The following is a 17406-nucleotide window of genomic DNA, read 5'->3' on the forward strand; positions in this document are numbered from 1 at the left end:
TTTTTAGTCAAATTTAAATTTTTTTTGTTGAACTCCAGATTTTTATAGTTCATTTATCTAAGAATCAGAGTGTTAATGAAAAAAATAGTTTACTGAATATGTATGATCGCTTTAAATTACTTAGTTTTATTATGATTCCAAAGTGATTATAGGTCACATTATTTATATAGTCTGTCATTGGCCTAGTACACCAAAGAGCTTTGTCATATAAAAAAGGAATATAGTTCATAATTTATGATTCCAGATTTTATTTTATTTTTTTCTTTAAAAAAAATGATTTTTTATTTATTTATAACAAACTAAAAAAATTATATATTTGAAGAAATAGTGAAATTAAGAATCATAGGTAAGTTTTTTTTTTAAAAAAAAAATCATAGGTAAAAGAACCAAGAAGAAAATACACTAAAACTTTATCCTTTTAAGTAAATATAGTTTTATCGACCAAAGTATTACAAAATTTTACTATATTTAACTCAAGTACCGGCTTTAAAGGGCATTCACATGTATATTTATATTCCAACTCATTTTTACATTATAACTAAAAACAAATCACTTTAGTTAAAATTACTTTTAACTAAAATTAATTATAAATAATAAATTCTATCAAAATAAATTCTCTCCATCGTATAGTCAAACACACGCTATGACAATAAAGACATCTTAATTGTTTTCATCTTAAATTGATATACGAGAGTGTGTATGAGATAAATATTTTATTGTAAAAGCAAAGGAAAAAGAAAACAGCAATGATCACAAACACTCACTTCATGTGTGTCCACATGACACATAATTTATATCGTTTTTTGATGGTGGCTAGGGTTTAAACCCCAGACCTTGCATATATTATACATTGTTTCTACCAAATGAGTTAAGCTCACGAGGACAATTTATATTGTTTAAGCATATAGTTAATTCAATCAAGTGAGTAAATAGATAAATTGTGGACTTCGAGCTTCGCCAACGATTTTCGATAAAGGTAAATGTATATCTTTGTTACAAGTGTAATTTATCTAGTTTCCATAAACTCAACTCAGTTGGTAGAGGCGTTGCATAATATATGCATGAGTTCGAGCTCTAACATCTTATTTATTCACCTTTAAAAAGTAAATTTTTAGTCACAATATGTGACAAAACTCATTCTAAAAATAGTTTTTTTTATGGTGGTCGGAGTTCGAACCCCGGACATTGCATATATTATACATTGTCCATACTAATTGAGTTATGCTCACAAGGATAAAAAAAAAAAAAAAAAAAAAAAAAAAGCTTAAACAAGAAGAAACCTCTTACAATCTAAAATGCTTTGGCTCACAGTGCTTAGAAAAAATAATAAAGTCTCTTTTAGCTTAATCAAAATTAAGAGTTTGATTCGAGTTTTGGACATACAACAACATTAAAACCTCTATGGAGAATTTGTTCAGGGTCAAGAGATTTTTTTTTTTTTTTTTGGAACAATATCTTACATATTTTAATTTAGCAATTCATTTAATTTGTAAATAAATACATACCTATAAAAGAAAAAAAACAAAAAAAAATAATGTAAATAAAATTTCAATATGAATCGCATACGATTATCTTTTTCGTCATTCATTTTCCATTTACACCTTCATTGAGCTACAAACCCTATACAGACACAGAAAACACACATAACCAAAGAGATAAACATGTCAGGTCTAGGCCATATTTCTCAAGATTGGGAACCAGTCGTTATCCGCAAGAAAGCACCCAACGCCGCCGCCAAGAAAGATGAGAAAGCCGTCAACGCCGCTCGCCGTGCCGGCGCCGATATCGACACCGTCAAGAAACGTTCGCTCCTAATCCCTAAAACTAATTAATTAATGTTTTTTTGACTCTTGGATCTGAACGTATTGTGATTGTTATATTGGCTATGATGATTTTGTTTTGTTGAAGCAGATTTATTTAATTTGAAAATTAATCTTTTAAATTTTTAGATGAAAATAAGATTGGTTTTGATGATTATTTAGTATTAGGGTACTTAAAACAATAGTTTAATTTCAATATATTGACTATGGTTGTGTGTGTGTGTGTGTGTTTTTTTTTTTTTTTTTGGATGGTGATTGTTGGTTGAATTGTTGTGTTTACAGATAATGCTGCAACAAACAAAGCTGCATCTAGCAGCACTTCATTGAACACTAAGAGGCTGGACGAGGATACTGAGAATCTAGCTCGTGAGTATTGCTTGCACATATTGATAGATTGATACACTAATTTGTTGTTTATTTGTTTTTTTTTTTTTTTTTAACCATTGATAGAATAGAACCTCGGTGTCGATTTTTGAATGAGTAGTTATATGGGGAGAATGATGAGGGGAGTTATCTAGACAGTGTTGTCCTACAGCTTAAGTATTTTCATATAGAAAATTTTGTGTGGAACATGTGGTTTGGTAGTTATGTTTTTGTCTACCGACTCTTGCAACTGAACTGAGTCGTAGTTGTATACTAGAGTGTGTAGGTTGAATTGAAGAACATGTATTGAGCTTTAAGCACTGCTAACTTTTGGAGTATTTGAAGTCATGTGTCTAGAAGTGTTGCTGCTATACTTTTTGAACTCATGATGTTTTGGTACTATTTTCGTTTCTTGTTTGATTTTACCGCTCAAATTTATGTTGTATAACTCCATGTTGACTTAGAGAAAGAGGAAGACCCAGATAAACTAAAAGAGAAACTATTAGGAAAGATTTAGAGATTAATGAGTTGGATCCAAATATGGTTTGTGATAGAACACTATTGCATAATTTGATCCTTGCAGCTGACCCCACTTAGTGCAATAAAGCTTAGTTATTGTTGTTGTTTCATTTTACCACTCAAATTTAAGTTGTAGAAGTCCATGTTGATTTTTAGTCCAAGCACAACTCAAAAAATGTTTGCATAGCTTGTGGGAGTGTAATCTTGGTCCAATGTCCTCTAGTAAGTATCGACGGACTTCATGAATTATGATATGGTTCAAACTCAATCACGAAGAACCATTTTTTTTTTCTTTCTGCAAAGTTATTTCTGCTTCTTATGCAGCTTCTAAGTTGAATTATTGTTTTAGATTTTGAAATCATAATGTCGGTCTAGTTCCGGATCATGCAGAAAATAGGACTAATATATGGCTTGTACACTCAAGGAGAAATAAGAAAATAACAGGGCAGAATTATAATAGCTATATGTTATCACAGTTATGTAGCCACTGTTTAGCATTTACTTAATTGTCTGTGGGGCAGTTGTAGGGTGGATTTGAATGGTATCTGCACTCCCAATTTCTCTTTTCTGCAACCTCGAGAATTGTTTTCTCAAAGGAAAGACTTGGCTCTAAGGCTTTGTATTGGAAGTCCATCTAGCGGATTTATGCATTGTGAACTGTGTGTAGAATTCAATACAATTTCTATTATAAACCCCATCAGATTATATAATTTGAAATTCATTTGTGCCTCATTATCTGATCTCTCTCCCTGCGTGTAATTATGGATAGTAAAGATTGATTTTACTTAAATCGAGTTTTGATTGTCCTTGTAATTTTGAATGGTTAACATTAGTTCCTTTCACATCTTTGTTGTCACTTGATATTCTCCATAATTTATGTGTTGGGTTATTATCCTTAACTCATGCTTGATGAGATGTTGAACTGTCTGGGTCTCAGAATCATTACTTCTAGGTTAAGATAAAAAAATTTCCCTTGGCTTCATTAGCATAAAACATTGTTGAACCTGATTGTTCAGTTACTTTATTTGTTCTCTTACTGATTGTGCACGCAGCATGCTTTGGAATTTGGATTCATGTAATGTAATAGCATATCTGCTTAATAGATAGACGAATTATGTCCACCATTATATTTTTTTATACCAAAATTAAAGCATCTGGTGCATTTTTTCTGCACATCTGTTGACAATCACATGACTGGAATTTTGTATGCAGATGATCGTGTACCAACTGAACTCAAGAAGGCTATAATGCAAGCTAGGATGGACAAAAAGCTTACTCAGTCTCAGCTTGCTCAAGTATTCTCTCCCCCCAACATCAGTCTCTTTATGTTCTTTATTAGTAGTTACATGTTATCGATAACAAACATGGTTACCTGCAGATCATCAATGAGAAGCCTCAAGTGATCCAAGAGTATGAGTCAGGGAAAGCCATTCCAAACCAGCAGATAATTAGCAAGTTGGAGAGAGCACTTGGAGCTAAACTGCGTGGCAAGAAATGAAGACCTAATTTCATGATTGTGCGCTGGGTTTGCATGTCACTCTTGAGGTGTTATCATGTTTGTCTTTGCTCGCTAAGTGTGTATATGTAAAACATATAAATGACTCTGAGCCGTGATTTTCACCTGTTGTTCGAATAAGCGAAATTGCATTAACAGTATGAACCCTCCTTTCAAGTGATTTTCAAGGTACGATTGCTTCATAGAGAAAGTGAGTGCTGTGTTTATCTTGGTTCATTGGCCTGGTTTGCAGGGGACCCAAGTAATGGTTGAACACCAATGGACTTGGAATCTTAAGTTTGAAATTTGTAACTTATTATTACTTGATTTGCTGAGTACTTGTCATCTACAGCTTTAAGCTTTAACACTCCATGAACCACCTTCACCATCACTGTGGCTGTTAGAAGGGGGTGAAGATGACGAAAGCATATTGTTCTCTGAATTTATCATTTTAAACTTTTATGCTAAAATACCAATTAAGCTATAAAAAAAATGAATTTTTCTTAACCATCTATTATCTTTATAGATTGAAGTTAAATGCCAATTAGGCTAATATCAAGAATGAAGAACATCACAAAATCATTAACAAATGCTTGATAGCAGAACCATTGAAAATATAATGATAATGATCATTTGATGCTGAGGACCTTGTGCTCTGGGTATAGTTGCCCCCTGTAATAATAAATGGAAATGAAACTCCTTTATTTCTTGACGATTCGATGTTGACCGATTTTACATCTAAATAGAGCTTTAGTTCGATAATAACGAAAAAGTTTGAACTGAACATGTAAGCACATAGAGCATTTCAGATTATTTCCACTACTTGCCCTTGAGAGGTTATGTGCCTTTAGTGGCTTCAGTAGTTTGTTTACAAGCTCTCAAAACTATAAAACCAGGCAATGTGAAAATAAGAACTTATGGAATACTCATAAACATAAAAGACAATACAATATTAAATTATTCAGAGAAAAGGAAGTAAAATATCATTCGTTAACTGTTGAATTGAAATAGAGTAACAAACAAAAACAAAGGACAATACAATGTTATACAGCATGGTAACATGGATTATTCCTTATAGGCATAGACAGAGTTAATACTCTTCAGGCACAGGCAGGTCCTCCTTCTCTGGTGCATCAACCCATTCCTCGTCCTCCCTACGCACCATACCTTTATTCGTTGCAACCCACCATGACGCCGGCACGTGACACTCTTCCTTCAAGTAATCACACGACTTATTCACTAAAGCCAAACTCCTCTTCACCTTCACCTCAAACTCTCCATCACTCCCATTCCAACCAGCCACAATATGCAACATAGCTTGCAAATTATGCCAATCACTCGGATTCTTCGAGTCTTTCAAACTCGTCGACTTTCTTGTATCAATCACCAACTCTGTCCCTGTATACTCATACCCCAATAACTTCCCTGGATAATGTGGTATAAGATCAATCACATTCCTCACATGCAAAACCTTCAAATTTTGAAACTTTTTGAACCTATCATTGAAAGCTTTGTTCCCAACTTGTGGGGACCCAAACACAAATGCAGTAACGGGAATGTCTGTTACACCGTTCTCCACCAAATCAAAAGCACTCACAATTGACAAACTTGCACCTAGACTATGTCCTACTAGCACCACACTTGGATTTTCATTCTTGTATTTGTTCAACAAACTTTTTACTATGTTTAGAACCTGTGTTCTCACGCTTGTTTTTGTGAAAGGTGATTTTGGGTCGTCTGAGGTGTAAATTGTCAGCCAGCCCTTCATTATTTTCGGGACACTCTTGTCATCCTCATCGTCACTGCTGCTGCTACCGTCATCTGTTACACAAAAAAAAATTAAATTCTAATTTAATTCAGTTAAAGTATACATTTATGTGTAAACTCAATTCATTTTTTTTTAGATCTTATGCATACTTACTTCATATATGTTTATGTAAACTCTGTTCAATTATATTTATTTCTTCGCAAATCTTATACAAACTCACCCGGAATCATTTTATGTTTATGTAAGATCTAAAAATGGATATAGAGTTAAAGATAATTATATTAAAACTACTTATATGGTAGAAGATTGAGTACCCTTATTATTGTTGTTTGGGAGGTTGAATTCACGAAGACTTTTAGCACTCAACAAACCAGAAGCAGATTCCGGAGCAGCACCAAACACGTTAATCCATTCAAGGTCCCTCGTGGTACCACGCCACACAACATATATTTCACGACGACCCAACTCTCTACTCCGTTCATCGGAACTAACAGCGATGTAACCAATCCAGTTAGACTCACGGTCCCAACTCTCACGTGAAAGTGAGTGAAGAATAAAAGCTTCAGGAACAGAAACACGTGCTGTAGCATAAAGGAAAGAAACAACAGTGTAGTGTGTAGGGTTTTCAAGCATGACTTTGTTAAAGAATGAGGTTTTGCCATAACGGCTTGAACCGCAGTAGATAGAGTTTTGGTCGTTGTTGAAAGAGTCGTAGGTTGTTTGTATGAAGTCACCACAACGGAGGATGAGGTTGCGGAGATTGAGGTCTAGTGGGTTTAATAAGGTTTCCCAGTTGTTGTTGCCTAAGAGTTGGTTCCATGTCTCTTGGTTTATTGTTGTTGGTTGTGTTGATGATGATGTTTGTGTGTCTGTTGCCATGTCTAAGGGAGTTTTTTTGTGTGATATTCCCATGTTAAAGGTACTGAGTGTGTTTTTGAGGAGTGGATATATATTGTGAGGAGTTGATGAGGGAAGGGAAGTTTGTGGTGAGAACTGATGAGAACCTAGAAGAGAAAGAATCCAAAAGAAATTATGAGATGAGATAGAGTATGATCAAGTTTGTGAAATTTGTCATCTTTTTCTTGTTGTCAATGGAAAAGGAAAGTAGTGTGCTGGTTGACCCACCCTCCATTATTTGGTCATGTCCTGTCTGTAAATTGGAGATATTTATTTTCATTTTTTTAGTTTTATTATGTTGAGGAGTTTAATTTCGTTATTGTCAAAAACTATTTTTGAGAAGAGACAAATCTTAGAAAAGAACTTCACTCTACTATACTCAAAGAATTTATCCATATAGATAGATGTATATGATTTTTTTTTTTTTTTTTGAAGATGTATAGAAATATATATAGCATCTTTATCGATTTTTTTATTGCTATAATTATCATTATCTAGTGGACAGTACTCTTCAATTATTTATGGCTCATCAAGGAAAAGGATGGTGTGCCCTACAATGGGATAACTAAGGGAACTTTGGATTCTCTTGGAATTCAACAATGAAATTGGGCTTATTGAGCCAACAAAAATGAAAGTATTATGCTAGAACTCATGGAAATTTCGATGCTGATTCTCTTTATCTCACACCACTCTTTCAAGTTTCTTAATACAGAGTGAAAATCATTTTTGAATGATATTAGAGAAAAGGACAAAATGATAAAGAGAAAGGGATATAAGAATGCAAATATATTTTATGCTAGTTCACAAGAAATGTTATGTTACATCTAGTTCTCTTCTTACAAAGATAATTTGTCTGCTTCACTCACACGACTTAATCCACCATATCAATTGTCAAACGTGTTCGTTACTCGACTTCTCAAATACTTTTTAATTTAACTCTTCGATCTTTTCAAGAATACTTTATTCTATCTCTTTGGAATTTTCAAGTATTTTTATTCCACCTCTTTAGGTTTCTCATGTATTATTTACCCCGTCTTTCATGCTTTTCAAGTATTATTTACTCCGCCACTTCATGCTTTTCAAGTATTTTTTTACTTTGCATCTTCAAACTTTTCGAGTATTCTTTACTCTGCATCTCCAGGTTTCTCAAGTATTTTTTACTCTGCCACTTTATGATTTTCAAGTATTTTTTACTTTGCATCTTTAGACTTTTTAAGTGTTCTTTACTTTGTCATCTTTAGACTTTTAGAATGTTCTTTACTCCGCATCTCCAAGGTTTCTCAAGTATTTTCTTTACTCTTCCGCTTTAGAATTTCCAAATATGTTTTACTCTATCTCATCATACTTTACAAGTGTTCTTTACCATGCCTATGCAGACCTTTTCATTAAACATCTTCAAGTCTTCTCAACACTTCCCATTACTCCCTTGTTGAGAATCTAAATATTGTCGTTTCACGAGACATCCCTTTAAAATAAGAGAAATGATATTTGCACAATCATTTTGCTGCAACTTTTTGACAACTTTCTCTCTCATACTCACATGATATTATTATCCTCTCTCTTTCTTTTTCTCTCTCCATTGTTTTTGATCAATCAAAAGAGAGAAAAACAAAGTTGTCATTAAATGGATGTACAAATATCATTGCTCTTAAAATAAAGGTTGTTGCCACTACAGAACTACGATACGTACAAGGATTTGAGTTTCTGTCTGACTTGACATAAAGTCATTTTAGGCTTCGAGCCCTCATTAGAGGATATAGCAATTTCGATCATATATCAATTCAAGTTTCTATTGCTCTTCACAAAGTCAACTGCGTTGAAATACTTGGATGGTTTGCAATTAAACCTATCTTGTTCAAGACTTTTTCAAAATATACATTTTTTTAGTATTGAACATGCATTTTCTTTCTTTTCTTCTTTTCCTTTTTTGTTGTAACTAGTTCATATGAGCATATAGTCACATTTCAGGAGCCATTTGTAACTAGTTCATATGAGCATATAGTCACATTTCATGAGCCATTTGAAACTTACATTTGAATCTTCAGTTCGACATAGTCAACTTTATTACTTGAAATCAAGTTTCTTATACAGTACCGAAGATACAATGGTTGAGAAAAAAGTTGTGGTATAAAGAGTTGTTGTGATTGTACAAGGAGCCGTTGAGATTACAGTAGACTATAGAGTGTAAGTAAATTGTATCATGTTACTATAAGGTTGTTACTATACTTTTCAAAGTTGTACTTGGACACTGGCCTTGATGATTGTGCTTGTAGCTATTGTTCATACACTCTCTCTATTGTTGATCAATCACTTTTGACTTTGTGTTGGTACCAAACCATTTTTTGCTCCGATGTTGTTGATCTTGCATGTTGAATGTTTTACACAGAACTATGTTCTTCTAGCTGAGATCTTTGTAATTTGCTTCATGCTGCTATCAGATTGTGGGCGATCAAATTCCATCATTGTATTTTGAGTTAAATATGTTTTTAGTCCTTACAAAATTACAAACTTTCAAGTTTAGTCTCTATAAAAAAATTATTCACTTCGGTCCATATTTACATTTCATAGAGACTATTTTGGAGAACTAAAAATGTCCATTTTTTTGTAAAAGGTTTTCAAAATAATGACTATCTTTACAAGCTACAATATTATCGAGAACTAAATTTACAATTATAATTTTATAGGGGCTAAACTTAAAAACATGTGATTTTGCAGGGATTAAAAACATATTTAACCCTTACACTTTCAACATGTTATGTGGAATTTAATGTTAGAGCCAATTTTATCACGGAACAAATACAAATAAAAAATTTATGAATACACTCTTGGAGAAAAATAAATGAGAATGAATTTAATCCCTTAAGTTATTAAGACGATTTGATCAAACTTTTTATTTTAAATTAGCAAATATTATTAAACGTCGTCCCCGCAAGATGCGATGTATGGACGAAACAAGATACAAATGATGTCGCATATAGACGGTACACCATAACCACCATACAAGCACCTGAAGATAACTCATCAAAACACATCACCACCTAAGACGAACACCTCAACAGAAGCAAACACTGTAAACACAACATCCACCATCATCCATCGTCACTACTCACCCCCAAGGAACACCCCTCAAAATAAAACAGCCAGACTTCAACACCCAAGCTTAGCCACAATCGAAAAGCTCCTAACCGAATGAACATGCAGCTTCCACAACCTCTCGACCTCCGATCCACTGAAAGAGCACAAAAACAAAAGCCCAAAAACCAACTCAAACCAAAGACCTAACTTCCGATCTCGAATCAAAAGTGATCGGCCCACCAGACTTTAGAACCAAATCAGTAGGGCACCCCTCGCCCCCGGTACATCAAAGAACACCATATCAAGTCAAACAGGATTGCAGCTAGTCACCGACTCCCGGTCTCGAAGCAAAAGTAACCGGCCCACCGGAAACCAACACATAATAAGCAAGACAGACGACATGATAAGCGGTGGTGCAAACGACGAACACATCAAAAGGAAGAGACTCATCACAACGGGAACGCACCCTCCAAAACTCCCTAAACACCTTAAACAACCCAAAAAGACCAACAAGAGCTAGTGACGACGAACGTGGACCCGTGTACCAGAGGCTGCCTCCAAAGGAAAACACCCAAACAAACACCCTCCTCTACACCACACATTAACACCCCCCATTACCACCACCCTGCTTCACCACCACCACGCATCCCCACCACTACCATTGCCTCACCACCGCGCATCACCACCACCAAATACCGCCAAACCACCTCATCACAAAAACAGGTAGCAACACCAACACAAATCTAAAGGAAGATGTAACCCAACAACAAAACACGGGCAGCGACGCCGGTCTGAAGCGGACACACAACCCAAATCGTAAAAAGGCGGCCACCGATAACAAGGAGAAGTCGTCTGATATCACTGTTAAGTGCAAAGTGGTTCCAACACTGATACCAACCACCACCACTATCAGAACAAAAGTCTAACAAGGATGCAACCATGACAATGACATACGAGACTCACTTGGGAAAAAAAAGAGAAGTTAAAACACACAAAAAAACCAATACCCACATAATTAACAACACCAACACAAGATAGAAAAAAAAATCACCAAATAAACAGCAAAGCCTCCAATATCATGTATGGCATAAATCGCAGATCTAGCATCCCAAAACCAGTTGCCGTGAAAAGCCATAAAACACAGATCTAGACACCTACAACTGCGACAAAACGCAGATCCAACACCCACAGTGATACGGCAGCACCACCTTCCTGAACAGCCCTAAATCGCAGCAAAACATCTACGACGGATCGAAACAATGATCTGTAATGGTGTCAATTCGAAGGGGAAAGAGGCTCACCGGTGGTGCGGATAGTGAATCTCGTCGCACCACCACTCATGTAGTCTACATCGAAAAGAGGAACTTTGGATTTGAGAAAGGAGGAGGCGGGTTACTTCTAGAGAGAGGTCAAAGAATTTTCTAGAGAGTTGATCAAACTATATAATACTTCATCTCTAATTACAAAATTATTTAAGAATTTTTTTTGTCTCTATATATAAAACACTTTACAATTTTTTAGATGCATTTATTACTTTTTAAAATTATGAAAAATCAATATTAAATTAAATACGTTAATACATCAATGATAATTTAATAATAGTTACACGTAATTTTTTACTTCAACTATATTTATTTGTACCCATGATTTTTGTATAAAAAGGGACAGAGAGAGAAACTATAAGTTAAATGACCAAAATTAACCAAAAAAAAACTTAATGACAAATTAAAATAAATAAATAATTTAGTAGAAAACAAAATTATTACGAAAAAAGTTGCAACTCATTTTTTTCCCAATACGAAAACGGACTGTGGTCTGACCGGAGAGAAAAGACGGAGGATCCGCTTCTCTCCGATTCAATCGTATTTCTTCGGAATCTCAATCCCTTTCCACTCTACTCTTAATTCAAAAGCATTACTCGATTCAACTCTCACTCGCATCTCTGCGTTTGCGTTCAAAGGAATGGCTTCCGTCAATCTTATCAAATCTTGCATCGACTCCATTACACAGGTATCCAATTCCTACAAACCCTTATAACTCAATAATCTTCTATTTTGTTTTAGGGAAGAATATTAACCTATATTGCATTACTGTTATCAATTATGATCCTTTGTATTTGATTAATTATTCTATGAATTTTACTCATCCGTCGTTCTGTTCAGATATCAGAAGACATTGAAGGTGCAATTGTTTATTTAGATGCCGGAGTTACAGAGAGTTTTCAATTTATTGAAGCATTTCCAGTTCTTCTTGAACTCGGCGCACGAGCTGTTTGCAGTTTGGAAAACATGACTGCACTTGATGTGGTGAGTAGTAGTTTAAATGAGTAAGTTACAATGTGTTTTCATTCTTTGCGCCAATAGAGCAAATATGTGTTTTTTGCTGTTTAAAATAATAATGCAACTGATATTGAAGGTCATATTCTCTTTTAAGTTGAATGCAACTATTATTTTTAAGAGTTTTATTAGTATGTTTTATGGGTGTACAATTATATTTTACACATGCATCCAATGTTGTGTTGCTACATCGATTAATGAATATGACAACTCGTGTGTTTTCATATTCATTAATTGACGCGACAACACATCATTGGATGCATGTGTAAAATAATTATATTCTGACAGTGTATACTAATTAAATACATGATACATCCATTTGAACAAGAAACCGTGGAAAGTTTTAGCGCTTGCAAATCATTATTAGACACATAAAGTTATTTTATAATCAATGTTGTATGTAATCATACATGTAGTTGCCATCATTTGCTTGTGTGTATATATTCTTTACATTTTACGGCTCATATTTCTGTGTTTCCAAAGGTGTATGTTTTGTTCCATATTAGACTATGGCTACTTTTAAGTTAGTCACACTATATCTACTCTTTATTAATTGTTCCTCGTTCAGGTGGGTGATTGGAACTCAAGTTCTGATCCTGCGAGAAAACTTGTGGTTATCACGTCACGTCTACTAAGTGATGCACATCGGTATATTTTGCGTTGCCTGACGACACATCAAGTTGTTCGTCATTGCATTATATTCACATCTATCTCCGAGGTGCTTATTTATCACTCCTGATAGTTTCTCTCTTCTTTTTTATCTCTTTTTTTGGCTATATATTTTTGGGTATTATTGTTTCATGTTATATTTATATTTGATGCTGGTTTACCTGTATTTTTTTTAATTGCGACTTTACCTTTTGATTTTAATGTGTCATGGTATTTTCTTAAATTTATGATATAATAGTTTGTCAGCTATCTATCTACGAACCTTACTTCATATTTTTTTTTGGAATAATTTGATATGGATGAAATCTATGTTTTTCTTCTTTTTTTCTTTCTAAGAACGAGGTTACTTTTATAATCAATTTAGTATTGGAGTATGATATCCCAATGCAACTCTAGTATCAAACCTTTAACATAAAATCAGAGATAATTTTAGAGTGTAGGACTATTAACTTGGCATATACGATAGGGACTTCTTTGTCTGTCTGTTGCAATGGTAAAATCAGCTGCTAGTCTCTGAGGAATGAATTATCTTGCACTATTGTCCATGGTTTGTTCATTATCATTCAGATCTTAGTAATATGCGACTGGTTGGCAAGTTGCACTGCCAGTAATGAACTAATAGTATTAACTAGAAGTAAAGTTGATTTCTATAGTTATTTTAAAAAAATGGTTTTATGGTAGTGGTCGAATTGGCTAGCTGATGTGGAATAGTTTGGGCTGTCTCTAGTACTTTGTACATAAATGTCTTAGGAACAAGTTAACACAGGTCATATCATCAGTTGAGGTAGCTTATTTAATCAACAATATTAGTTTCTGTTCTCCTAAAATTATATTGGTCATAAGCAATGATCAACACAAGGATAAAAAGTTTGTCAAAGAAAATTATAAGGGTAAAAATATTTATCTGTAAATATTTGTAGTATTAATTTACATTTATTTTTTCCAACACTTTTTTCCTATCAGCTTTCCTTCGTATTTATCTTTTTTTAATTGGATTTTCTAATTCTAGTTAAAATGCAGATGGCTCACTCAGTGTTTCCTGATTCACCTCTGGGACCAGGGGCATATAGTGACTATGGGTCGTTACTAGTACAAGATTATGAAGAACTAAATAAATCTGGGAAAAAACCTAGGCAGATTGGTAGCATGTTACAGGAAAAACTTAACTTTGTAGATGGAGGTCGCTTTCAGTTTCCTTCCAGTGGAGAGGATGTTCCCCATCTTGAAGCTAGTTCAAGCGGAAGAGATTTTTATGATCACAATCCATTAGACCTTATTGCAGATACAGTGCAGGAATTGGTTATTTCTGTTCACCATTTTCCCATGATTTTATGTCCCATTTCACCAAAAGCATTTGTTCTTCCTTCAGAAGGATTGGTGGCTGAATCGTACTTATCAGCAAAACATGAAGATTCCATTACTCCTGGTTTGCCTCCCTTCAGTACTGGCTTGATCTCTGATACTGATGATGTGCCTCCTGGGGCAACTCTTACAGCCCACTTCCTCTACCATTTGGCAGCCAAGGTAACAAATGACATGCATTATTTTGCTGAAATGTGTGCAACAACTTCTGGTGACTTGACTTCACGAATTTTTTATTCTTCATAATAATTTCTAAGAATTTTTGTATTATTTACTGCATACAAAAGACCTGTTTTAACTCTGTACATCGTAAAAGAACTGTCATAGAACTAGTATTTGCCAGCATCACAAGCTTACTGGGGTACACTTAAGCCTTTTTTTGGAAAAAAAAAATAATAATACTTGAATAAAACTTATTTATTAAGATTGTTGCCGATTGAAATAGTCCTTGATCTACATTTCCTATTCGAAGTATTTAATAGAACATGACGGTGTCATTGAATCCATGTAGCTAACCTCACTTAATGGGGAAAAGGATTTTGTTGCTGTATATAAAATATTGCTATTTTTCCATCAGTTAGAGTACCTTTTTGTTTGTTGTTTGTTTCTCCTCTAATTACTAATTTGATACCTCGACCATTTCTTCTTTTGTTTATGGTGTAGATGGACTTGAAAATGGAAATTTTCTCCCTCGGTGATATGTCAAAAACTGTTGGCAAAATTTTGACAGACATGTCAAGTCTTTATGACATTGGTCGCCGTAAACGGTCCGTGGGGCTTTTACTCATTGATCGCACACTCGATCTTCTCACTCCTTGTTGCCACGGGGACTCACTTATTGACCGTATATTTTCTGCTTTGCCCCGTAGAGAAAGAACAACTTCCCATATTCTAGGCAAAGGTTCAGGAAGCCAACTCAAACTTGGTTCTTCTTGCCTTCAACGTGCTTCTTTAGATGTTCAGATACCACTTGCGAAGATCCTTAATGAAGAAGATTGGAAACTAGACAATTTTCGGCTTTTAGAAAGTGTTGAAGCTTTTTTATGCGGCTGGAACTCTGGTGACTCTGATTCTCAGGTTGCAGACTTGATTAATCTTAGTCAGAAAATTTATGACAAGCCAAGTCACTCTGGTGTAGATATACTCACCGGATCTTTTGTCTCCTCTGATAATTTTCGCGGTGTGCCATTCTTGGAAGCTATACTAGATGAAGAAACAAAACGTGGGGCCGTACTGGTAAAGAAATGGCTACAAGAAGCTATGCGCAGGGAAATTGTTACCGTGAATGTGAAATCTCGTTCTTCTGTTGTTACAACTCCTGAGTTGCAAGCTATGATCAAAGCATTGTCCAAGAGCCAATCATCTTTGCTAAGGAACAAAGGAATTATCCTATTAGCGTCAGCCACATTATCAGCCCTTGAGGAATCAAATTGCACCAAATGGGATGCATTTAGCAGTGCAGTGAAAACTCTGAGTGTAAGCTCTGGAGAAACCAGTCAAAGTCTTGCCGCTCAAATTGGCGATCTCATAAATCAGAGTGCTCTGTTGGGATCACACATAAATAAAGGGAAAAAGGATATCTCGAAGGGTTTGATTTCTTTGCAAGATGCTTTGCTGTTAATGATCATCGGATATATTTTGGCAGGTCAGAATTTTCCAACAGCTGGTTCTGATGGGCCATTTTCTTGGCAAGAGGAACGTCTGTTAAAAGAAGCCGTTGTTGATGCTCTTCTTGAAAACTCATCTGTAGTAAATCTAAAGTTTCTAGATGGACTAAAGAAAGAGCTTGAAGCTAATATAAGCAAGTCAAAATCAGAGGAAGCTACCAAAGAGCCGGAGATTGATGATTTTGACGATGATCAGTGGGGCAAATGGGGTGATGAAGATGGTGAGGATGATAATAAAAATGAACAAGTATATGGTGACATGCAACTAAAGTTGGAGTTGCGTGATAGGGTGGATAACTTTTTCAAATTTCTTCATAAGTTGTCTAATTTGAAAAGAAAGAATCTACCATTGAGGGATGGTTCATTGACCGTGGAAGGCAGTTTTGATGAAGATGCCTATGCCGGAAAGGGATTGGTTTATAAGGTATTAGCAAGGGTGCTGGGCAAGTACGATGTGCCTGGGTTAGAATATCATTCTTCCACTGTGGGGCGCATTATTAATCGTGGATTTGGAAGACTTCTTGGCCATAGTCAGGTGATTGTGGTTCCTTAACCTATGCAGGACTTTTGATTTAGTCATCCATTTTTTCAAATATGCTAATCACTTTTTTTTTCCCTCTTCCTTTTCCATCCTTACTGTCTATACAAATGTTGCAGGCTAAACCAAGTCTTGCTGATCAAAATGTCATTTTGGTGTTTGTCATCGGGGGCATTAATGGACTAGAGGTGAAATTCTCGAATGCCTTGGTCTCTTGGTATCTTCCAACTTGGCTAATATTTTCTAAAAGATGACATTGATTGTGTGTTTTCTCTATATATTCAAATTTGTTTAGAATAAAACTTGATCCTTTATTCGCATAAAGCGGTAACATAAGACGATTTTGTATTACCTTTCTTTACCTAGGTCCGTCAAGCAAGGCAGGCATTGGTTGACAGCGGAAGACCTGATATAGAGTTGCTTGTTGGCGGAACAACTCTTCTTACTCCTGATGACATGCTCGATTTACTACTAGGGGACTCAAGTTACTTTTAATTCTTTCATCAACAAGTAAATTAGGAGTTAGAAATTAAAATGAATTTGGCTTTCTTTAATTCTGTGAGTTGTAATTTTTAACTTTTATAGGCAGTTTACATTTTTAATTTTTTTGGTACACTTTTATTTTCTTTCGTTACAAATGTAAAAATGAGAGATATAAGAAGAAAAAAAAAAATTCATTTACAGTCAAAATTGGTTTCCCAAATTATAAATCATGGGCATTGGATATTGTACAAGGGTGATATTCGTGTCAGATAGAGTTTCAAAACCAGTACTAACGAGTTATGGTCATCTCATCTCTATTAAGGATTCTCACCATTTATTCCATTTGAAAAGATAATACAAAGAAGATTGAATAAAATATACAATAATAGTAATTAATGATGATGGAAGTCATTT

At 34.7% G+C, this 17406-nt stretch overlaps 3 protein-coding genes across 5 annotated transcripts; 2 read left to right on the forward strand and 1 right to left on the reverse strand.

Annotated features, from left to right (window-relative positions):
* Positions 1-1554: 1554 nt before the first annotated feature.
* LOC11437314 (multiprotein-bridging factor 1b) lies at positions 1555-4639 on the forward strand. Its single transcript, XM_003607551.4, has 4 exons — positions 1555-1803; positions 2103-2186; positions 3915-3997; positions 4081-4639. Exons 1-4 carry the CDS (start codon positions 1662-1664, stop codon positions 4198-4200), a joined length of 429 nt encoding a protein of 142 aa, XP_003607599.1. The 5' UTR covers positions 1555-1661; the 3' UTR covers positions 4201-4639.
* A 515-nt stretch (positions 4640-5154) lies between these two features.
* LOC11409067 (phospholipase A1-IIdelta) lies at positions 5155-7045 on the reverse strand. The gene is made up of 2 exons (XM_003607553.4): positions 6280-7045; positions 5155-6018 (listed from the first exon to the last, which is right to left on the reverse strand). The coding sequence occupies exons 1-2, from the start codon at positions 6875-6877 to the stop codon at positions 5288-5290; spliced, it is 1329 nt and encodes a 442-aa protein (XP_003607601.1). The 5' UTR covers positions 6878-7045; the 3' UTR covers positions 5155-5287.
* Positions 7046-11700: 4655 nt separating this feature from the next.
* Positions 11701-17199, forward strand: LOC11406911 (sec1 family domain-containing protein MIP3). Of its 3 annotated transcripts, none has more exons than XM_013601250.3 (7): positions 11701-11947; positions 12100-12243; positions 12842-12991; positions 13963-14466; positions 14968-16506; positions 16629-16726; positions 16876-17199. In XM_013601250.3, exons 1-7 carry the CDS (start codon positions 11900-11902, stop codon positions 16922-16924), a joined length of 2532 nt encoding a protein of 843 aa, XP_013456704.1. In that variant the 5' UTR covers positions 11701-11899; the 3' UTR covers positions 16925-17199. The 3 variants fall into 3 exon arrangements, with proteins under 3 accessions (XP_013456704.1, XP_003607602.1, XP_024638176.1); XM_003607554.4 differs by having other exon boundaries at positions 16629-16697; XM_024782408.2 differs by lacking the exons at positions 11701-11947; positions 12100-12243 and having other exon boundaries at positions 12852-12991; positions 13952-14466; positions 16629-16697.
* The last annotated feature ends 207 nt before the right edge of the window (positions 17200-17406 follow it).

The sequence above is a fragment of the Medicago truncatula genome, chromosome 4 (genome assembly GCF_003473485.1).
Source record: "Medicago truncatula cultivar Jemalong A17 chromosome 4, MtrunA17r5.0-ANR, whole genome shotgun sequence".
Classification (NCBI taxonomy): domain Eukaryota; kingdom Viridiplantae; phylum Streptophyta; class Magnoliopsida; order Fabales; family Fabaceae; genus Medicago; species Medicago truncatula.

Coding starts and splice junctions, on each gene's coding strand:
- LOC11437314 (XM_003607551.4), top strand. CDS start 1,662: ATGTCAGGTCTAGGCCATATTTCTCAAGATTGGGAACCAGTCGTTATC. Junction 2,187..3,914: donor GGATACTGAGAATCTAGCTC/GTGAGTATTGCT, acceptor TTTTGTATGCAG/ATGATCGTGTACCAACTGAA. Junction 3,998..4,080: donor CTCAGTCTCAGCTTGCTCAA/GTATTCTCTCCC, acceptor GGTTACCTGCAG/ATCATCAATGAGAAGCCTCA.
- LOC11409067 (XM_003607553.4), bottom strand. CDS start 6,877: ATGGGAATATCACACAAAAAAACTCCCTTAGACATGGCAACAGACACA. Junction 6,019..6,279: donor CCCAAACAACAATAATAAGG/GTACTCAATCTT, acceptor TTTGTGTAACAG/ATGACGGTAGCAGCAGCAGT.
- LOC11406911 (XM_003607554.4), top strand. CDS start 11,900: ATGGCTTCCGTCAATCTTATCAAATCTTGCATCGACTCCATTACACAG. Junction 12,992..13,962: donor TATTCACATCTATCTCCGAG/GTGCTTATTTAT, acceptor GTTAAAATGCAG/ATGGCTCACTCAGTGTTTCC. Junction 16,507..16,628: donor GACTTCTTGGCCATAGTCAG/GTGATTGTGGTT, acceptor CAAATGTTGCAG/GCTAAACCAAGTCTTGCTGA.